This window comes from Grammomys surdaster, unplaced genomic scaffold, assembly GCF_004785775.1.
Source record: "Grammomys surdaster isolate TR1022 unplaced genomic scaffold, NIH_TR_1.0 125179, whole genome shotgun sequence".
Lineage (NCBI taxonomy): Eukaryota > Metazoa > Chordata > Mammalia > Rodentia > Muridae > Grammomys > Grammomys surdaster.
Window position 1 is genome coordinate 486253 of NW_021620071.1, and position 23566 is coordinate 509818.

The 23566-nt window shown below is 42.7% G+C and overlaps 1 protein-coding gene across 1 annotated transcript; it reads left to right on the forward strand.

The window, feature by feature from the left end:
• The first annotated feature begins 13 nt into the window (after positions 1-13).
• Bcap31 (B cell receptor associated protein 31) lies at positions 14-23285 on the forward strand. Its single transcript, XM_028785323.1, has 8 exons — positions 14-119; positions 1203-1337; positions 3265-3365; positions 8363-8510; positions 19620-19755; positions 20883-21003; positions 21746-21846; positions 22863-23285. The coding sequence occupies exons 2-8, from the start codon at positions 1246-1248 to the stop codon at positions 22899-22901; spliced, it is 738 nt and encodes a 245-aa protein (XP_028641156.1). The 5' UTR covers positions 14-119; positions 1203-1245; the 3' UTR covers positions 22902-23285.
• The last annotated feature ends 281 nt before the right edge of the window (positions 23286-23566 follow it).

Below are 23566 nucleotides of genomic sequence, written 5' to 3' on the forward strand. Positions count from 1 at the left end.
TGACTTGTAGGCGGGGCCCGACGCGCGTTTCCGGTTTCCGGCTGTGGGCTAGGGGGCGGACCTGAGCATTGGTGAGAGTTTGGTAGTTCGGTTGGGGCGTGCGCGTGGGCTGAAACTCGGTAAGTTGGGTCCGCATGCCTGGCTGACTTTCGGACCACCGAAGTTCCCCCCAGTCCCTTCATGAGGGAGTATCAGGCGAGCATCCCAGAAAGACTTTGGGTTCTGGGAAGTGTAGGGATCCGGGCTGACTTGGGAGTTTAGGTCAGGATCATGCAGAGAGATGTTGTGGAGGCAGGTGGAGCGCGACTCTAGGGGGCGCGAGGACAGGGGCCAGTGGAGAAGTCCCACCTGAAAGAGCTGCCCAGGTTGGCCCAGCTCCTCGAAGGCCACCTGACGCGATGGACTTGGGCATTGTGGCTTACTAGGGATGCAGGGAGGTCTCTTTTGGCTTCGGGAGAAACTTTCTCTGGTTCTGGAACTTTCTCCCGGTAAGGCCTTGATGTGCTCTGTGGAGACCTGTATTTGCTTTTGGTCTGGATTCCCGACCTCTAGGAGTCGCTCTTGTGGGCCTTTTGAGAGTATGTGGATGCCTTACACCTTGTGCATTCGTGTGAGCATTCGGAAAGCCTGTCTAGTTCTCAAAAAGCAGCTTTAGGAGGCTGGAGGCTGCTAGGTTTATCTGCCCCTCATAAGCGTTGGAGAAAATGGGCCTTCTTTATTGTTCAGAGGGTTAGGCGGTGGGGTTTGCAGAAGATACGTGTATGAACACTGCAGTAATCCCAGTCACACTGTAGCAGCGACTGAAAGACATGTAGCTCCTGCAGCAGAGGCATCTAGTCTTGGAAGGGAGCCTGACCGGTGCAGAGAAGGTTCTCCTGTTCTTATGAGAAACATTTTCTTAGTTAAACATGTCTAAGAGTCTCTTGGACTCGCCCGGGGAAAGGAATCATCAACAAAAATACTTAGTCATAGTAACACACTTGCTGGAGGGTCACAAGTAACTGTCCCAGTCAAGGGAAGTTTATTAGCTGGTTAGCATCATTGGTCAAATATCTGCTGTTGGGTTAAGTCCTATTTCAACCAGGGTTTCAAAAGCTCTCAAGCAGTGTAGCAGCCTCAGCCTCTCCAGGGTCCCTGAATTAGATGTCAGTGACTTTCCAGCTCTCATGGTTCCTCCTGTTTTTTTTTCTGTGTTCTGTCAGGAAACAAGCTCCCATCCCTCTGTTGGAAACTTTTAATCACAGGATGAGTCTGCAGTGGACTGCTGTTGCCACCTTCCTCTATGCAGAAGTCTTTGCTGTGTTGCTTCTGTGCATTCCCTTCATTTCTCCCAAAAGGTATGGCTAGTGGAGCAACAAAGCAAGAATATGAGGAGGATGCTATCAAACCCTGAACCTTGTAGTTTCTGTGTGTAGAATTGGTGGACCCTGAAATTGAGGCTACATGGAAACACGTAAAAACCTGTCTTGAGTAAGGGTGGCAGGAGTATGATTTTTTTTTAGTCACCAATCTTAAACACTGTTTTGCTTCGTCACCTTTTTAGTTGCTTTCCTGTGCACACTGTCTTCTGGTCTTTGTAGAGGAAGATCTGTCTTCAACTTTTTTGAGTAATATTCTCTTTCATACCCTTGGGCCTCAGGGCTGTGGGGGATAGTTGTGTGGAAACTAGAATACTTGCACCATTGGCTTACATTGTTGCTGATTTGCTGACTTTTGACCTCCTAACTAGCTCCTACTGGTGGCGCTGCTTAGTAGGTTCATGAGCATTACTTAGCCTATGAAGGATGAAGTTATATTCTCTTTTAATAAAAAACAGGATTTGCTAAAAGTTATTTAGATATTAATTTTTAAATCATTTGTAGTACATTAACACTATTCCTATTTAAATTAGGATGTTATACAATCACCATAGCTAGTAATAACTAAGAATTTTCTTGCTAAGACCCACATTGACATTTAATTCACAGGAAATAGAGACCAAAACCCTGGTGGAACTACTCTCTAGGACAACTAACTTTGTTCCACCACTTAGAAGGTGAAGGCAGGTTTAGGAGTTCAAGGCCTATCTTGGCTACATAGCAAATTTGAGGTTTGCTTGAGCTACATGAGACCCTGTCTGAAAAGGAAAAGGATTAGGGAACTGCCTCTGTAAGTAAAGTGCTTGCTGAACAAGCATAAACTAAAGATCTGAGTTTGATCTCTATCACTCATGTAAAATCAGGACATGGTGACACACTTCTGTAATAGAGTGTGGTAGAGGCAAAGATCAGGAGGATTCTAGCCAGTCTAGCTGAATCAGTGAGACCATTGGAAACAAAAGTAGAGAATGATTGGAGAAGATACCCACTTAAGGCCCACATACTCATGCACAGGCACAAACATGTATATACATATAGACACCAACATATAGAAAAATTGAAAAAAGCACGAAGGGGAGACTAATTAAGACCAACTTAAAACACTAAATGTAAATTCAGAATCATGTCACGTCATGTTTCTAACAAATCAACTGCTGATTTTTAACTTTGCATCTGATCTCATTATGTAGGCTTGGGACTAGCAGTGTAGACCCAGTTTGGCCTCCAACTCACAGAAATCCACCTGCCTCTGCCTTTCAAGTGATGGGATTAAAGGGCATGTACCACCATGATCAGCCTAGCTTACTGATTTTTAGCAGTATGGAACTCCTTCCGAAGGCTCTTTAGAGAACTATATTTTAACTATTTGTTCATAGAAATGACAGAGAGTGTAGATTCCTTTTCATAACCTAGGGTGGTAGGAGTCTAGACCAAACAAAAAATGATTGTCACATTTTAGACAAAGGGAAGCCAGGCATGGTGGTATACTTCTTTAATCCTAGCATTGACAGAAGCAGGTGGATATTTGTGAGCTTGAGGCTAGCCTGATCTACATAGTGAGTTACTGGACAGCCAGATCTACATAGTGAGACTCTTTCTCAAAACCATATTTGTAGCAGGCATTTCATCTACTACAAAGGGAAGTATGATGAAAAGTTACCCTTACTGGAAACTCCCAGTGTTTTTTTAAGGCTGACTTTCCAGGTGTTTCTGTACATGCACAAAAATCTTTTTCTAAATACTCCTGAACTTAATAAATAGGAAAGACATAAGCAGTAGCTGAGACTGATTTTGTGTGGGGCCTCTTGGACACTGCAGAAGAGTACCAAGTTGTCCTTTCATTTTGCCTAAGGTTTGGATTGCAAAAGTTCATTTTCTTCAATATTTGTCTTCATTTCTTTCACAGATGGCAGAAGATTTTTAAATCCCGGCTGGTCGAGTTGGTAGTGACCTATGGCAACACTTTCTTTGTTGTTCTCATCGTCATTCTTGTGCTGTTGGTCATTGGTAAGTGAGCTGTAGTAAGTAGGTTGCTACCCGACCAGATCCTGTGTCATGGCTTCTAAAGATCTGTGCCACATTGGAAAATAAGCATTCTCTGCCCTTTTCATAATCTGTTAAGGAAGTGCTTGCTATTATCAGGACCTTCATTTCAAGAGGCTCCTATAGTAGTCCATATGGACTTATACTCAATGGCCTTTATATACTCTTGTGACCACAGTTGTTACCAAGGTACCCTATCCTAGTTATTTTAGAACTGATACTAAGAGAAGCTAATTGGTCTGTGACCCTGATCCAAATAGTGCTGCTTATTAGTCATGTAGATAGTAGTATGGTCTTCTCCCTTGAAAACTGACATCAGGCTTCTTTTTTAGAAATTATTTTGTCTTTTACTTTTATTTATCTTTTTTTTTTTTGAGACAGTCTCTCTGTGTGGCCCTGGCTCTCATGGAACTTGTTCTGTAGACCAGGCTGGCCCTGAATTTATAGAGATTTAGCTGCTGCCTTCTGAGTTCTGGGATTAAAAAGGTGTGTGCCTGGCTGCTTTTGTTCATCTTAAAAAAGACACTTGAGCTGGGCGGTGGTGGCGCACGCCTTTAATCCCAGCACTTGGGAGGCAGATGCAGGCGGATTTCTGAGTTCGAGAGTTCAAGACTAGCCTGGTCTACAGAGTGAGTTCCAGGACAGCCAGGGCTACACAGAGAAACCCTGTCTGGAAAAACCAAACCAAAAAAAAAGACACTTGAGTTTGTTTGTTTTTTCTTTTGAGAGAAAGTCTCACTCTGTAGTCTAGGTTGTCATTAAACTTTTTCTGAGACAGGGTTTCTCTGTCTTGATTCTCCTAGAACTCACTCTGTACACCAGGCTGGCCTCAGACTCAGAGATCCACGTGCCTCTGCCTCCTAAGTGCTTGGATTAAAGATGTATACCACCACTACCTGGCTTGGCATTAAACTCTTGATCCTCCTGGCTCAGTAAGTTGAGTACTAGGGTTATATATATGTACCAGCATGCCTGTGGACACAGGGCTTCCAAGTACGGAACTAAACAACCAAGTAAATAGCCTAGTTGGAAGATGGGTTCTGTCTTATCTTAAAGTATGGTAATAAACTAGGTGTTTGAAACTTTGTATGTCTTGGAGACAGGGTTCTGAGACTATTCTGCATGTGCACAGATGTAAAGTCTTTCCAGGTCTTTAAGTTGTATAGTTTTATACCTCTAGCATTAATATGCATATCCACATGGCTTTGAAAGATAAATGGATCAGAGGGCAGGCTGCAGCTTTGATAGGTGGTATCAGGATGGAGGGAGACGAGTGGTGGTATATGACATTATAGCAAGTGAATCTTTGTGAGTTGGGTGTTTTGTTTTTTGTTTTGATTTTCAAAGCAGTGTTTCGCTATGTAGCCCTGGCTGTTGTGGAACTCAATCTGTAGACTAGGCTGGCTTCAAACTTACAGAGAACTACCTGTCTCTGCCTTCTGAGTTCTGGAATTAAAGATGTGTGCCACCATTGGCTGCTTGGATCTTTCTAAGTGTGAGGCCAGCTTGGTTTACATAGAAAGTTCCAGATAGCCAGGGCAACATAGAAAGACCCTGTCTCAAAAAACAAAAAAGATAGAAGGGGAACATTTTATAGTGAGGTGGTAGTGGGCTCATATAGAGACAAGGAACTAGTAAAGCTATTGCCTGGCTGTTGGGTGTTTATTGTTTTGCTATAGTAAGCAATAAGTATGTTTCCCTACTTGGACTACTTCCTCTTTCCTTGAGTCTGCTGTGAAATACTGAATCCTGTTTCAGAGATGTGATGTCCACTTAGACATAGAGCACTCCTTCCTTCAAGTTCCTAGCAGAAACACAGCAGAATAGAATGTGGGTTAATGTTGTGCATCCACTAGCTGCAGTATTGGACATTTCCTTTTAATGTTTCCTTTAATGTTTGATGGAATTTGTACAGGCAGAACTTCTCTGAACAGCCAAGATGTGGCCTGTAGGTTCTCAGGCACAGCTGTTGGATGACAGCTACTCACATAACCTTTTTAAATGCTTTTAACAAGATTCCAAGAGGCAGCTTTTTCCACTTAGGGTCTAAGCAACTTCTGGGATAGGAGCCGATGGGAAGCAGGTCTTGCTTAGAGTTGAACTTTATGAAATGCCAGGCTATACAAGTTATTTTTTTTGTTTGTTTTTTTTGAGACAGTGTTTCTCTGTATAGCCCTGGCTGTCCTGGAACTCACTCTGTAGACCAGGCTGGCCTCAAACTCAGAAATCTGCCTGCCTCTGCCTCCCAAGTGCTGGGATTAAAGGCCACCACCGCCCAGCACAAGTTATTTTTTTAATTGTTTTATATGCTTGCTTTTGAGTTGAGATAGAAACAAGAAATGTAGAGTCAAGGCACATGTTGGGATTATTTTGTCAGTCTTGCCCCGTCCCCTAACTAGAGCCAAAAGAGTCTTTGATTTCCTAGTACATTTTATTGGGCCAGAGAGAGACTTATGTAGAAGCTACTAGTTGACTGCCAAGAACTTGATTGTTTTTGGAGATCTGCAGGTGTCAGCTTGGGAATTCTAGGGATGAATATGGTTCTGATTACTGGTAACTTCCTACTTCTTTAGTCTTAGAAGCATAATCTAGGATGCTAGAAAGATGGCTGGCTCTGTGGATAAAAGCACTTGCTGTGCAAGTATGAGGACTTGATTTCAAATTTCCAGACCCCATATAGAAAGCCAGATGTTGGATGTGAGCCTCTACAATCCCAGAACTCCTACAGAGAGATAGAAGAATCTCTGGAGACTTGGCAGGTCCTATCTCAAACAAGGCAGAAGGCAAGGACTGATACTTGAGGTTGTCCTCTGATTTCTTTCCACAGATGTCCTCAGACACATTTGTATCTGTATTCACACACAAATACACATGTGAATGCATAAAGATAATTTAAAAAGCATTACCTAGAAAAAATGTCTACACACCTACCTACAGATAGAGGTGCTGATTGATAACAGTACTGTGAAGATAGTGGGCATCATCAGCCAGAGCCCTTCCTCACTGGGAGGAACCTAGATCAGATCTTTCTGGGAGAGATAGAGGTAAACAGGGGTAGGTTTACTCCTGTTAACTAAGACCTGAGAGGAAAAGCTGGGTTCTGCTGTTGTTTTTGAGTTGATAGTACACAAGCGTCTCTCATTCCAAATCTCCTCTTGGTTATTTGACAAGAAATGATGGGATTTCTAAATATAAGTAACAATGTAAAAAAAAAACACAAAATATTTTTTAGCTTGTTTTCTAATTATGAAAATAATGCATATTTTTTAAACACAAAAATTAAACACAATCCCTTATAACATAATCGCATAGATAACTGTCATGAAAACTTAGTTATATGTTGAAATATTTACAACCTGGAGTCATATGTATGCTTTGGATGGTACTTTTTCTGTATGCTTTGGATGATACTTTTTCTACTTATTGTACCTTAGACATTATTTGATAGCATTTGAATTCTTTTTAAATAAGGAATCAGATTCTCCCATAATTATACTAAAGCTGAACCTGAGGGTATGAATGTTTTTATTTTCTTCCAGGTGTGTTATACCTGTTTATGATCCTACTGGTAGCATTTGAGAGTGCTTCATGGCACAGATTTAATGCAAAGATATTAAGAGGGCAGGCACATTGTTGTGTAGTCTCAAACTAGAAATGACAAACTGAACAATACCCAGACAATGATATCTTGCTTGTCTCACATGGAAGTGTGTTAAAAAAAAACCTTCAGGTAGATTTTGTTAATTGTTTGAGGCAGGGTCTTATCTTGTAGCTCTGGCTAGCTACTAAGTTGTGACCCTCATGCCTCAGTCTCTCAAAGGCCTGTGTTTTATAAGTATATACCACTATCCCCAGCTCTTTTTTTTTTTTTTTTTTTTTGGTTTGGTTTGGTTTTTCGAGACTATCCCCAGCTCTTAAGGTAGATTTTTATTTACTGATATTTTTTTTTAAAAAATGTTCCTTTTTTGTTGTGTTGTCAGTGGGAGATACTGTTTCATTGTGTAATAGTGTTTCATTGTATAGCCTTGGCTGACGTGGAACTCCCTGTATAGACCAGGTTGGCTTCAAACTCAGATCTGCCTGCCTCTACCTCCCAAGTACTGGGATTAAAGGTGTGTGCCACCAAACCTCTAGAACACTTTCTTGAGGTAAGGGATAGGAGAGATTAGTAGATACACTAAGGTTCCATTTCTGCATTACAGATCAAATATTCTGAGGACATGTATTATTAAGCCAGATCATTATGCATCTGAGAGTGGCTCTTGTGGGAGCAGAGGTTACTTACTCAACAGACTTTCTGTAATGTGCCTTATGGTAGACTCCAGGGGATATAAAGGAAAATTCTTTTGCTCTAAATTTGTAGCGTGCTGTGAAAAAGATTGACAGAAAACACAGATTGAAGATAATTTCAGTGACAAATGTATGTTACAAAGCAGATAGCATAGTGTGGTGTGACAATTGACTTTAAATCTGAAAGCTCTGTATTTACATATATAGATACCCAGCCATAGGTGACTATTAAGAGTTTTTTTTCTTTTTTATAATTTTGTTGTTTGAATTTTTGATAAGCATGAATTTGTCTTTACAGACTTTAATTACAGTTTATCAGGGATGGGGAACACATGCATGCCATAGTGTGCATGCAGAGGTTCAGAGGACAAGTAGCAAAAGAGCATCATATGAAAGGGAATCTGTCCCCATTACCAGCAGTGCTTCAACCTTGAAGAGCATCTTGAAGTATAGTGCACACACATGATCTAACTAGAGTAGGGTGTGGCTTGATCTGTAAACAGTTAAGAGGAAAATGTTTTGGCAACTTTTGATAAAGCCTCCCATAAAGGGTGTGTATAGAATTAGTACTAATGAAGAAGATGGATTTGAAGGATTAGAGTCTGGCTTATCTTCCTACCTGTTTTCCTTGTCAAAGTGATATCCAAATGCCCATCTCTGCTCTACCATAGATGCTGTACGTGAGATCCGGAAATACGATGATGTGACGGAAAAGGTCAACCTCCAGAACAATCCAGGTGCCATGGAGCACTTCCACATGAAGCTTTTCCGTGCTCAGAGGAATCTCTATATTGCTGGCTTTTCCTTGCTGCTGTCCTTGTGAGTAGGGAGAGATTGGAGCTTGTGGAGGAAGCCCTGGGCTAGCCAAGGATATAGAGCTGTGTTTGGACTTTTTCTGTGGCTTTAATTCTTCTGTGTGGCCTGGGCCCAAAGACCTCTTTGTGTTTGATAAACCACACAATTGCCCTCTGACCTCCAGAGGCAGCAAGGGTGGGGGTAGGGGTAGGGGGTAAGAACAAATTCCAGAAGACTCTACTGGATTTTTTTTTTTTTTTGAGAGAGAGACTCTCAATGTATGCATTATTGGATGCCCTGGAACTCATTATGTAAACAAGGCTGGCCTTAAACTCATTAAAATCCACCTGCCTCTGCCTCCCAAATGATGAAATTAAAGCTATTATGCTTGGCAAAAGACTCCCATCTTACCACATTTTGTGGTAGGTCAAATGTATGTGCCCTGTTTGCTTGTAGATTGAAGTGGCAAAGCTTTCTCTCTGGGAAAGGGTCTTTGGACCTCATCTTATAAGGGACTAACTGGTTTGGGGTCTTTTATATATGGGGTACTGAGTTGGGTAAAGTGAGCAGAAGTAGCATGATTGGATTAAAACTGGCCTAGTCCTCAGGGCCTTCCCTAGTGTAAATTTGTATTTAAGAGCGTGTTGTGACCTATGGTGCCTTGAATATTTCTCAACAATACTTGCAAAATAGAGAGCCTCAGCCAAGACTACAAACATGGCTAATTGGGTAAGATCAAATGAGTAGAAAATGCCTATTAGAGTCAGAACTCTTGTTTTCTGTTTCCATTTTCACCCATGGGTCTATTTGATCCAAGGGCCTAGCAGAGAAGTAGACAGACATATATGCTCAGGCCAGGGCAGGTGACGGTATTAAGAAGATATCAGTAATAGGCTGGGAATAAAGCCAGGCAGTGGTGGTGCACGGCACACACCTTTAATCCCAGCACTTGGGAGGCAGAGGCAGGCGGATTTCTGAGTTCGAGGCCAGCCTGGTCTACAGAGTGAGTTCCAGGACAGCCAGGACTATACAGAGAAACCCTGTCTCGAAAAATCAAAAAAAAAAAAAAAAAAAAAAAAAGGCTGGGAATATAAACTAGTATTCTAGGGTCTGTCATGTCAACGCTTGGACAGGCTTGGTATCTAGTAGGGGCTGTTTTCTGCTTCTGAAATGATACCTTGATGCTGCATTATCTGGAGGGGAAGAACACTGTTCTTATTCTTACATGATAACAGCATAAAAAGCCCAAATTAGTTTCCTGTGAACCTTAATAAGATACTAATCCATTTATGAGGACAGAACCCCTCAAAGCTTAATGATTTTCCAATAGGCTCTACCTCGTAGTATTACCACAATGGAAATTTAACTCAACACATGAATTTTAGAGACTATTCAGACAGTGGAACCATGAGAGTGTGAATTCCCACCTGGCTCTGGGCCAAAAGACTCAAGATTTACTGTTTAAGGGAATTTTTACCGTCTTAATCATCTGGTGTGTTGTACTTCATTATGCAATAGTATGACTACCTATTCAGATTTTAGCTTTCCAGAAAACAGTGAGGCCAGATAATCTTGGATTTTCTGGATCCCAGTTGAGGACAGTGAAAAGTGGAGGCAAATAAGGGTGTGTGTGTGTCTACTTTTATATCTCCTTAGTGTTTTAGTGTGTAGAGTCATCACTGTATGTATGTACAACTTAGAGCTCCACAAATCCAAACCACGTTATGCTTTGGTACTACATTCACTTTCAACTCTGAGACATTTTAAAGATTATATTTATATATATGTGTGTGTGTGTGTATGTTTATGTGTATATGTATATATGTGTATATATATGTATATATGTATGTTTATTTCCATGTAAGTGTTAAATATTTTTGTGGTACCAGGGCTTGAACCCAGGGCCTCTTACATACTAGGCATGCATTGTACTACTGAGCTATATCTTTTGCTTTACGTAAAAATTTTCTTTTTAGATTTATTTATTTTATGTATATGAATGTTTAGCCTACATGCATGTATGTGTACCATATGTACACCTCTGGTTAGATTCTCTAGTACTGGGGTTATGAATGGTTGTAAGACACTATATAGGTGCTGGGAATTATATCCATGTCCTCTGTAAGAGCAGGTACTCCAAACCACCAAACCATCTCTCTAGAACTCTTTGCTTTTGAAATGAGATATCACCAAGTTACCTGGGCTTGTTTTCAGATTTACCATTCCTCTGCTTCAACCTCCTGAGTAGCTGGGATTATTAGGTACCTGTTAGCCTGCTTGGTTTAAAGTAATATGTTTAATCACCTTAAAGCATAGTATCTTCAAATTTAGGAAAGTCAAGAAATGAGAATGTTGGGAGAGGTTGACACATACCCTAAATATATAGAGTATTTTTAAAAAATATGGTGGGGATGGGGCTAGTGGGTGTATATAGCTCAGTGACAGAGTGTCTAGTGTGTGCGCAAGGCCCTAGGTGACATCTCTAATGTACATACACAAACACAGTATATGGAGTGTGAAAACCTGTTAATTCTGCATGAAAAGAACTGGGCAGAAAGCAGGCTTTACATGGCTATGTTAAGTAAAGAGTTGGAGGACAGAATGAAACTTTCTTGTAAGGCTCTACCAAAATGCCAAGCTTCTCTAAACAATTTAACTTCCTTTAGGCATGATGAAATTATATCCAGAAACTATATGATCAGTTTATGATGGAACTCCTACTGATCCTTGAGGAGCTGCAGAATGGGATAAATGTTGGAAGGCAACAAACATGCTTACTTCCCAGTTGCCAAGTGGGAGAGGGTGGATGGGAAATGACTAGAATGGCAAGATTTGAGTTCAATATAAAGTCATGTACACATGCATATAAATAGAAAACACATTCATACATAAATAAGTTAATGAAAGAGAAAGGTACACAAAACTAAAACTCACTGTATCCTTATGGGGCATGATTGTAGCTTGCAGTATAGGCTATTGCTCTGGGTGAGGTGGCAAGAGGGGCTGAGAGGTGAGTGTGAAGGAATACCATACTATAAACTTTATAAACACTGTGCGGGTAGGCTGCTTTTAAATTTAAGATTTTTACTTTTTATAGACAGTATAAACACAACCCATTGGATAGTTGCACAAAATATCTTTATTAATAAGATTCATTTTTTTTACATTTTAAATTTTTTGTTAAAACCAAGATAAACAGAATCAGCCCAAGGCTGTGTATGGTCAGAATCATCAGAATTGCCATTTTTTTACCCCTACACCTTATCCTACTACAAGATTTTTCAGGGGTAGTAGCACACATGGAATTGTCATCTCCTGTGATCACAGTATTATCTTTTCAGGTATCTTTAAGCTTCATCTTCTTCTTAAGGAAGTATAATTGGGTTGATAAACGTGCCCATTGTGATTTACTTTGTATGTATTTTCATCATATATTTGCTTGTAAGCAAAATATACACTATGAATATTTCTCCCTCTTAGTGGAAACCTTTTGGAGGTTGAGGTCTATGTTTTCAATTTTTTTTTTTTTCAGTGCTGGGGATTGAACCCAGAGCCTCTTACACACTGGATATTTACTCTGTCTCTAATCTATAACCTCCAGCCCTATAATTTTTTTTTGTCATTTGTTTGTTTTTAAGTAACTTACTGAAATCTGTAAAAACTTCTGCTAAACCCTTCACTATGAATTCTGCAGCTCTAATGTACAGTTTCCTTTTCTGTTTCAACTGTGTATTTACTATAGGCAAAAGTTAAATTATAATTTCAGCAAAGCCTTGTTATATGTGGTATATTGTTGAACAAACTGTTAGTACATGAATGTGTAGTAAAAACCTCACTTTTGCCAGGCGGTGGTGGTGCACGCCTTTAATCCCAGCACTTGGGAGGCGGAGGCAGGCGGATTTCTGAGTTCGAGGCCAGCCTACTACAGAGTGAGTTCCAGGACAGCCAGGACTACACAGAGAAACCCTGTCTCAAAAAACAAAACAAACAAACAAACAAAAAACCTCACTTTTGGGTGTACAATTCTGTTTTTATTCCCTGTCTGCTGAGGATGAAACCCAAGGACTTGTGTATTCTACGAAAGAGATCAAACAGTAGGACCATTTTTAAGTTGACAAATGCAATTCTTTCTAATCTAAATGGGTAGCTTCAGATGAAAGTAGATTTTATATCATCCAGTATTCTCAGAGTGATACTTGGGGTGGAATACTATAATTCTGTTGATAACTACTGTTTACTTCTTTTCCTTTGACAAGCATATAAGGCAAGACAAATAGCTGATTTAACATCTTGCTCAGAGAGCCACTGTGAGCTATGTGCCAGCTGCCTTGTTGTGCCTATAGTACCCTTCTGTGACTCCATCTAGTCACGGGGTGGGGGTGGGTGTTTTGTGCCACATCTTATAAAAAGATGCAGCAATCCCAAGGATCAGTGTAGGTTCATCAGTTGCTCCTATCTTTTTTTGTTTGTTTGTTTTTTTGAGACAGAGTTTCTCTGTATAGCCCTGGCTGTCCTGGAACTCATTTTGTAGACCAGGCTGGCCTCGAACTCAGAAATCCGCCTGCCTCTGCCTCCCAAGTGCTGGGATTAAAGGTGTACGCCACCACTGCCCGGTGATCCTTTCTTTTTTAAATATGAGGACCTGAGTTCAAATCATCAGTTATGTAAAGAGCTAAGCATGTTAGTTAAGTAGGCTTATAACTAAACTGCTCTGAGCCAGTAGAGACAGGAGGATTCACTGAGGCTTGCTGGCTGCCAACCTAGCTCCAGGTTCATTGAAAGACTCTGTCTCAAGGGAAGACATGATAGAGTGATAGAGCAGGACATCACATGTTCTTCCTTGACCTTTACTGGTGTGCAGGATTTTACACATACATGGGGCAGGGGGACAGAGGGAGAGAGAGAATATGAATATTGGGGGAGAAACATCCAGAAACTTCAGGCCGTGGAATATGTTTAGAGTTAAGAGTCTAGCATATGTAAGGCCCTTGACATCATTTTTTAAAAGAAACACAGATAATTAGAGAAATATCAACCTCTCTTGTTCTCTTATTCTCAGAAATACCTACAGGTAATATTAGGGATGTTTCTGAACTTTGAATTAATTAATTGTTTACCTTATTTGAGCTAGACTAACTTTAGACTGCTAGTAGTCTTCCTGCTTTCTTCTAGAAGTATGTTCTTGAATCTGCCAACAGTGTTGGTTGGCCCTAATAGTAAAATGCCTTTGTTTTTGGTCTACATGTCCTCTTGTATATAAGCCCCTCCAAACTTAGGTACATTTTTCTTTTTAAAAAAGAACATTTATTTTATGCACATAAGTACACTGTAGCTGTCTTCAGACATACCAGAAGAAGGCATTGGAACCCATTACAGATGGTTGTGAGCCACCATGTGGTTTCTGGGACTTGAACTCCGGGGAAGAACAGTCAGTGCTCTTAACCACTGAGCCATCTCTCCAGCCCTCATTTTTCTTTTTTTTTAAAGAGATAAGATTTGGGGCTGGAGAGATGGCTCAGAGCATACTGAGGCGTTGTGGCTGAGAAGACAGGGCAGGCAAGCTGGATTGGGCGCAGACAGTCAGGATCGAGTATATTCCAGAAAGAGGAGGAGGTTTAGGAGCTCCAAAAGAGAGGGAAGCTGGGAAGATGGAATGCTAGTGGTAAGAGAGCCAGGTACAACTTGCCTGTGGGGGATGATTTCTGCTAGGCAAATTCAGAACCCATGGAGTTGGCCTGCTTCTACCACCTGTTTACATAAGACATGGACCACCACTTTCTTATTTCTTGGGTTTTTTCTCCCCTGTGTTATGTACTATGCTCGAAAACTACTACTTTAACCCTGTCAATGAACCCAGGAACAGAGGGTACAGTGTCCTGCCTCATCCTCTGTGTCTTGTGCAATTTTAATGGAAAACACAGAATTACATAGTTGCCATTGTCACCATCTTAAGCAGTGTTAACAAACTTTCATATTCTTCCTCAGTAGCCTCCAGAACTCTCCTTTTCAAATCTGAAACTGTACTCATGACATAGCCTGTGGGTATTACTCTTATCTAAGCCCCTCTTCCTGTACCCTTATGATCACTACCACAGAAGAGTCACTGTTACTCTTTGTGTCCACTGGCAGAAAAGCCTCTTCTGTAGCCTTGTTCTGTCTAGTTTGTTTACTGTGGCCAAGCCATAGGATCTTTCTGACTTGTCTCTTTGGGCATAGAGATTTGACATACATAGATCCTTGATTCTGTGATCCCAGGAGTCTCTCATGTACTACTCTCTGTCATGAGTCAGCCATGTAGGTCTCTTTGGATAACCTTGAGTATTTATACCCCCTTTTCTTGAGCATGTCTGGCTCTTCCTTATTTTAATGACTACTGAGAGGGCAGTGGAACCCCCAGAACTACCACTTTGTATTACCTTGAAGTCTTGCCTGAGCATCTCCTAGTTGTGATTCCTTGACAGGGTAGCCACCTCATCTTTTCTTCCAATAGTTGAGGCATATTCACAGAGAGTCCCAAGTCTATGGCCATACTGTAGGACTTTCCTAAGTTGTGACAGCATAAAGTCAGCAGGTGGCACCAAAGTCTTACTTGACATGGGGCAGATGTATAGCTGGGCTAGTGTATACAACTTATGTCTGTAGGGGGTGTCTTCTCAGCTGAGGCTGTTCTGGATCACATCGTGGAACCTTTCAATTGGGACTTGTTCCTTCTCCCACTTGTTCTTGTTTTTCTCTTCCTGTATGCTCACTGGGGCACATGGGTGAAAAGTGCCTGTGAAGCCATGTCTCTTTACTTAATGTGCTTGACCTGTTTCTTAAAGGAGAGAGAGAGAGAGAGAGAGGGAGAGGGAGAGGGAGAGAGAGAGGGAGGGGGAGAGGGAGAGAGGGAGGGAGAGAGAGAGAGAGAGAGAGAGAGAGAGAGAGAGAGAGAGAGAGAGAGAGAGAGAGAGAAATTGATTCAATTTCTCCTGCCTTCTCTTGTGTGCTCAGCCTTTTTATAAAAGCATGACAACTCTTTACCAAGAATGCCAAGTTGAGTTCAGATATTTGTCTGCCAAGGATATATCTGTATTCTGTTAAGTTTTGTTTTGGGGCTTTGTATCTGTGCTTGGATTCAGTTTATATGAACCCTGAACTGTTGTGTCAGTGACTACTCTAGATCTTTAGGAACTTTCTTTAGCTATTAGGTTTTTACCTATGCTTTGTTAGTTTTTGTTTTGTTCGTATGTATTTCAAGTCAGGGTTTCTCTATGTAGCCCTGGTTTTCTTGGAACTCGCTCTGTAGACCAGGCTGGCCTAGAACTCAGTGCTGGGATTTACAGGTATGTACCACCACCATCCGGCCTCGCCTATGCTTTTTAAGTGAATAGGTATAAAAAGTTAATCTTGGATAAATCTTTAGGAGATAAAACAGAGATCGATGCTATCTATGCAGGAATAAAGGCCATGAAGTGGTCATTTATGATTTCTGTAGGCTCTTGTGTTTTTGGATTAGAGTATGGCAGTTCTGAAGCTTGTTTCTGTTTACCATATGCCTCACTCAGTTTTAGAGGCCTGACAAATACCATATAGAAAACAATGGAGAGAGTGCTTGAGAGACTATTTAAGTGAGAAAGCAGTAAAATGTTCCAGAAACTGATTTCTTGGGCTGGCAAATGCTGGCCAGAACACTAGGAAAGGCTTAACCTGGCTTGCCAGGTCCCTAAGGTTTGGGGTAGAAACCAGAGCTTGGGTCTCATCAGCTTGAGGTAGTGAATCAAGTTTCCCATATGGCTTTTCAGCTGCCACTTCAGCCACAAGTTAAGCTTGCTCACTGACAGAGTCTGAGCCAGCACCCTCCTGCTGCTTTCTTTTGTGTCTTCTGTTAGATAGGGTGATGAGTGCTATATCAGCTTATGCCCCACCCCCAGTCTCTAGTGCCAGACATGAGTTTAGCAAGAGAAAGGGGGCAGGCTTGGACCTGACAGGCAGCCTCAAACATACTCCTTCACTTGTCAGGGAGTGTTCCCTGTTCCAGGAGTGAAATTAGGTCACCTGGAAGGTTTCTTTTCATTGTACCTAGTCTGGGGGAGTAGAGATGACATGTGTAGGGCCCAGCCTAAAGGTCTTTGTAGCCTGATAGGACAATCAGATGACTGAATATCCTGAGAAAGTGAATACAAGAGCTTGTGGTGTATCGGGGGCTGCTGTGGGAACACTAGAGGGCACCTCCCCAACAGAAAAGGCTTTCCCAAGGGAGGTGATGGTTGAGGTGGCTAGGATGGACATAGTGTCTAATATGTAGAAATAGGCATGTTCTAGGGATAGTGAAAGCTTTGCATTACTCCCACACAGTGGCTCAACCAGAGGAACAACCAGTCAAATTTGTCAGCTCTGCAGTGGATGGGAACTCTACAGATGCCAGCAGGGAGGAAGCACTAGGCACTGACCATGAGATGAGTAGAGAGCATCTTCTCTAGAGTTGACAAGGAAAATATTGATAGTGACTTGTGGTAAGGGACAAGGAGAACAGTGCCTCTACCGCAGAGATATACTTGATAGCTGGTTCTGTTGGAGTAAGGGAAGACTCATCTTGGCAGGCTTTGTTTGGAGTGTTTGTGTAACATCAGAATCTGATGTTTAGTAGGTTGTTTTGAGTCTGGTGGCACATAAACCCTTTAAGCAATAAAGCTAGCTGGAAGAAAATACAGACTGCAGAGTAGACACCTGAGGAAGAGTATACCAGATGAAAGATCTCTTAAAACCAACTTGTCAGTAGCAGCATATGTTACAGAGTCCACATCCTCTGAAAACTCAAATAAATGGTTGAAGGTTGAGGCAGTTAGAGGGCAAAGGCAGGAAAGGAAAGAAGACGGAGTTAAGTGGAAATGGCAAGCAAATGACCCACAATCAGCCCTGGATGGATTAGAGGCCTACCTCCAACATAGGTAGTATGAAAGAACTGTCAGTGTATGTGTTGGAGGTGCCATTAGAGTGTTTGCCCTTGGTGGCCAACTAGGGTACCCTGGGAGGGAGGTGGAAAAAATATCCATGACAGTTGGCCACAGGAAGAAAAAATCAGGTTCAGATTGGCAATGTGATTGTCTTGTTAATGGCTGCAAATCAAACGTCAGAATTGTGAGCAGACACTGTTCAGGGTCTTGGGCTTGGATTTTTGTGGATGCTGTATTTTGTGAGTATTCTGGACCATCCAGGAAACCCTAGTTCACAATATCTGAGGACGGCCTACGATAGCACTGAACAGAATTGTTACACTGAGACTGTCGTTCCTGATGGGACTACCTTTCTGATTGTGGCCGTCATCTACCAGCTGGCTGGCTTCCCTTGGTAGCTGGGGTGATAGCTATGGACACTCCATAGCAGCCATTTGCCTGGCCAGGTAGGGGTGGCAAGTCTTGGTTTATTCATTCATCTTTGCTAGGACCCAACAGTGCCCATGGGTCCCATCTCCACCACCAGGTGGCACACATGCTCCTCTCCTCATTTCTAGCTATGGGGAGGGACCTCTTAAACTTTACAGGGACCTATTCAGGAACCAGGAAGCTTCTGTGCTGGGAGTTGGGGCTAGTCACACTTGCCTTTCTTACTGGTATTTCTCTAGTTTCTGGCCACTGTGTGTCATGCCTATGACTTTTTGTTGGCTGCTTGGGTGCTTGGTAGCTTCTACTTTCAGGACTCTAGCCCAGTGTGGGGGCAGGCTGGTGGGCAGCTCTGGGCTGAGGCAGGGAAACCTGAGCTCTAGGCCACGAGGTCTGGCCTGCTAATTTTAGAGAGCACATGTCACTGGAAACTCTCTTCTCATGCCAGGAATCAACAGCTTGGCTCTCTCTGTGCCACCAGGGACCCCTGGGAGCTTTTCCCCAAAGCAGGACCCATAGTGTCACTCTATTCCACATGTGCATTTCCAAAAAGGGTTCTACTTAGAGCCCTTCAGATCTTGGACTGAGGCTGAGAAGAGAGCTTACCTGTTCTGTGCTTTTGGTTCCCTTGACTGCCCAGGCTACAGATGGGAATGACAATGCATGATGGGACTAGAGAGGCCAGTCCTGGAGCAGACCACTAAGGTTACTGCTACTTTTCTAAGCAAGCAGTTTTGTTAAGTGCCCTGGAAGAAGCATCAGGCATTTTTTCTTCCATTTTCCCCAGGCATGTACTTTGCCTGACTTCAAGTACTGTGGCTAGATTTTCCAAGACATGTGGGCAAGTACTCCCCTTTCTTGGCTGCCTGAGCAGTACCTTTCTCAAGGCTGTAGCAAGTCCTTCTGTCCTCTCTCTGTTCATTTAGTCTATTGTTCAGGGTCCAGTGCTTATTCCTACCTGCTTACCTGTTTACCTTTATAGCTGTTTGAAATAGGCAACAGGTATCTGTGTCTTGATTCTTTTTTTCTGTGTCCCAAGTACTTGATGACAACCTCAGTTTGAATGCTATTATATAACAGATAACATTGTCCCACCTGGTTGTAAAATACGTTTGGGAAGGCAATTTAGAGGTGAAGAAGTTTTTTTTTTTACTCATGTTGGAATCTGGAAGCTGAGAGATTATGTTTCCCAGTGTAGGTTTTGGAGTCCAGTAGATAGGAGTGGGAATTATAGCTATGCGTATTTCTGGCTGCTAGACATTTCTTTAACTTAGACACATTGCTTCACCCTGCTGAACCTTTTTTTTTTTTTTTTTTTTTTTTTTTTGGTCAAATGAGAGTGAATAGCAGTTGGTAACTACCTCATGAAGTAGCTATGAGGAATTCACTTGGCATGTTGGAAGTGTCCAAATTTATCTTAACATTGTTCTCCTAGGGAGGCAAGCCTGGCCTCGCAAGAAGGAAAACAGTGCTGAGGCTTGTCTAGCACATCTAGGCCATCACTTGGAAAGTGCCGGTGTTCCAAGATCTATTGCTATATGGCTAGGCTGTGCCTGTGTGTGCTGCTTCTGATCCCTCCCTGAGATACTTCCCATTGTTCAATGCAGCTGTTTGGGCCGGGGTAGTGGTGGCAGAGGCCAGTTCCTGGGCTCCACTTTGTGTTGCCAGGTCTAGGCTGGAGGCAGGGTAGGCAGGTAACAGCCAAGAAGAGTTCTTGCCAGGCCCTTTGCTCTCAAGCGTCTCACTTTTCCCTTCTTTTTGTAAACAATTGCAGCCTGCTTAGACGCCTGGTGACTCTCATCTCCCAGCAGGCCACACTGTTGGCCTCCAATGAAGCCTTTAAAAAGCAGGCAGAAAGTGCCAGCGAGGCAGCCAAGAAATACATGGAGGAGAATGATCAGCTAAAGAAGGTAAGTTTGCCCTTATAGCCTGAGTAGGAAAAATCTAGCCACAGTACTTGAAGTCAGGCGAAGTACATGCCTGGGGAAAATGGAAGAAAAAATGCCTGATGCCTGTTCCAGGGCACTTAACAAAACTGCTTGCTTAGAAGAGTAGCATTAGCCTTGGTGACCAGAACCACAGTGCTAGTGCTACATCTCTAAGAATCCACAGTAGTTACTATTAGGCTAGAGCCTGTGTGAGAATGCTGGTCCCTAACGAAAGAGTTTTTAGTGGGTAGGGTGTGTCTATTGGAAGGATCCAGGATGACTCTGGTGCCTTCTCTTCATTTATGAGGTCACAGTAGAGGAAGAGGGTATTACCATTGTTACCTCCATATGCTCTTTCCAGAGGCAGTTTGTTTTGTTTTGTCTTATGAGAATGACTCTTTAGGAACAGAGATCTGTGCTGAAGAAGACCCTTATTCTTTAGAAGTTAGTTGTTAGTTGCAACCCTTTATGAACATGGGACTAATGGATTCCTTGGTATTAGGGAAGAAGCAGAGACCAATTTGTTGGCCTGTCAGAAGACGTGTAGTTGTAAGCCAAGCTGTGAAGGAGAGTGATGATTTAGAGATTGGTGGGGTGCAGTTGGATATAAACAAATTTTGGAGTCATTGGCTGCAGTGAGCTGCAAGAGTCAGGGAAGAGAAAGAATAGGCGTGGTTCTTTAGGTTATCTGGGCCGAGAGTTCCAGGTGACAGCAACTTGAGTTACTGGTTAGATGGGTAAACACAGAGCCATTGAACTTTACTTGTGCGAAGGTAGGTCTAGGGGCCTGGGTAGGCAAAGTGTATATCCTGTGAATAAGCTTGCAGCAGGTGCTTCTTTCCTCAGCAGCTAGCTATATCCCTGGTCTGTGCCTGGGAGCTCTGTAGTGGCCTAGTTTTGTCTTGATATTTCCAAAAGGGCCAGTAATTGCTCGAAGTAGCTTGAGAAATCAGAGTTCTATGGAGTACACTGGTCTGGAATTTCACCTTCACTTCCTTCTTTTTTTTTAAAAGATTTTTTAAAAATTTATTTCATGTATGTGAGTACACTGTCTCTGTCTTCAGCTTCACTTCCTTCTGAATAACCCAGGTGCTTGGCACTTTCCCTAGGGAGCTGCTGAGGATGGAGACAAGTTGGATGTTGGGAGTACTGAAAAGAAGTTAGAGGAGAACAAGAGCCTGAAGAATGACCTGAAGAAGCTAAAAGATGAGCTTGCCAGCACCAAGAAAAGTGAGGATGGCTGTCCTGTTATATCCAGAAGGTCCAGTGTCCATTGATGCCCCCATGGATCAAATATTAATAGCCCACTTCATGTGAAAGCTCAAGAGTTGGGTGGAAGCAAACACATAGTACTCTGCACCTTCACGCCCAAATGTGATCAAACAAGTTCACTGCTAGAGCATCTCAGTGATTTGAGAGTAGGCCTTTGAGAAGGCCTAACAGCTGCTGTGCATACTTTAGTAGTGCTCACTGGTGGTTTCTCTTTAAGACAGGCAGGCAGTAGGGAGGCCCAAAATGCCTTGGAGCCAAGAACAAAAAAGTGTCTGGAAGAATTTGTGTGATCCACCCTCCCTTTCCCCCTTCTTTTTCCCTCCTCACTCCTAGATTAATTCCAGATGCATTCAGCACTGTAATTGTTGGCCAATGTCACTAGGGGTCTTGATGCTGGGATTTTGCTCATTGCCTTTCACTGCCAGCCAGTTAAGGTTGCCCCTTCTGGGAACCATTCGTTAGTGTCCCTCCATTTAAAGGACTAAGGGGGCTGGTGCTGACTTTTTATTCCATCTAGCTGTTGGGTTTTCCCTTCCTTACAACTCTCCTCTAGTGGTTTATAAAGGCAAAAACATTGACAAACATTGGAACCTTCTCTATATAACCTCTTTTGCATCAGTTTCCCATGTTTTAAGCAGGTAGGGTTTTTTTTTCCTTAGATAATCTTTTGACTTCCTGTATTCATTTTCGTTGTTGTTAGAACTTGAGAAAGCTGAAAACGAGGCTCTGGCTATGCAGAAGCAGTCTGAGGGCCTTACCAAAGAATATGACCGTCTGCTAGAAGAGCATGCCAAGCTGCAGGTCAGTGTTTCCCTATCTGTAGGTGCAGGTTAGGGTCAGGGTCCTACATCACAATTCCTAGAGTACTAAGGAGCCTGTTGCCTCCTTTGTTTCTGAGTGTAAGCTTAGAGCAGACCCAGCTGTCAGAACCCTTCCTGCAGGGTATGTGGCATGGTACTAGATGGTGGGCTAAAACCTGCAAGGTTCAAGGTATTAGTTGTTGATCTGAATTTTCAGGCTAGGCTCACAACTCCAGATATGGCTGGAAGCTTGGTCAGGAAGGTGAGTAGAAGGAGCCAAGTAAAGATCCCTAGATTTGTTTGGTTTACGTCAGGTAGTGGGTAGGAGGAAGGGGCCAGCCCCACATACCAGGCTATCTGGGCAGGACTTGGGGATTGGGTCTGTGTGTCCATGCACATACATGTCTATACATGTATAATGGACACCAGAGGATAACCTTGGGTATCACTCCTCAAAAGCTATCCATTTTATTTTATGAGACCGGATATCTCATTTGCCTAGAGCTTACAAAGTAGACTTGCTACCTAGCTATAGGAATCTAACTGATCTGCCTCCCCAGCTCTGAGATTACAAGTATGCTCTACTATAACTAGCTTTTTTTGTGTTTTGGGATTGAACCTGGGTCTTCATGCTTTTATGGCAGATGCTATCTCCAAACCCCCAAGGATTTGGGTTTTAACTGGAAGGTATACAATTGTGAAAAGGCCCTAAATTGGGACTAACCCACTGTGTGCTCTGGAGGAGGTCTTGATTCTGCTCCCATTGCAGTAAAAGAGAGCTGCAGTGGACTCCTCTAACTGCCAGCCCTCCCTTGGCATTAGGTCAAGGGTCTTCCCTAGTGGGTGGGATAGGCTGGCAAGCTTTAGGGTATTATTGAGGTTAAGGCACCTTGCTTGCCTAGGTACTTGTCATTATCAGGAGTGGGGAACCAAGTGCTTGGGGGCATAGTACTAGAGGCCAAAGGGGTAGGCCCAGGCCCTACTAACTTCATTCTTTGGGGTTTTTTCCTTTCCCAGGCATCAGTACGTGGTCCCTCAGACAAGAAGGAGGAGTAAAGGTTTGGTTTTTCCTGCCTGCAGCTGGCTTCTACTTGACCCATGCTTATTGCTTCCTTGGAGTCCAGCCTGTCCCTCTGGTACTTAGGTTTATTCCCTTCTACTTCCCCAGTTTTCTTCCATGGCTTATAGATCATCATTTTGGCCCTATTACACATATTGCTCTTATACCAAAAAGGACCTGATTGTTGTTCATTCAGAGTAATTTTACCACTGTTCTCCATGGCCAGGGCACTTTCCACTCCTAGAAGTATAGAAAAACACTGGTGACCTGGCCTGCAGTTGAACCCCATTTTATTTTGCCATGTGTCCTAAAGGAGGCTGCTGTGAAGCAGATCAACTGTTTTATCCTGAGGGGAATAAATGTTGTTATGTTACAAGGTATTTGTGTCTGAGGCTTTGGGGATGATTCTGCTGCTCCTCTCTCAAAGTTAAGAGTGTCCAGGAAGGCTGCAGAGGCTCAGTGTGGCACTTTTCCTTTCCTTGAGCTTGTTCTTAGCCCTTGAAGACCAGACTCACACTCAAAGCTTTGCTTTCTGCCTTCATCCCTCCCCCCTTCAGTCAGGACAACTCTGCTTTATGGCTCTTAGGGAGTGTCTGTCTTGTCAGTCTTCCTGGGAGTTGGCAACTGTCTGGGAAGCCTTGTAAACCAGCAGGACTTCCTG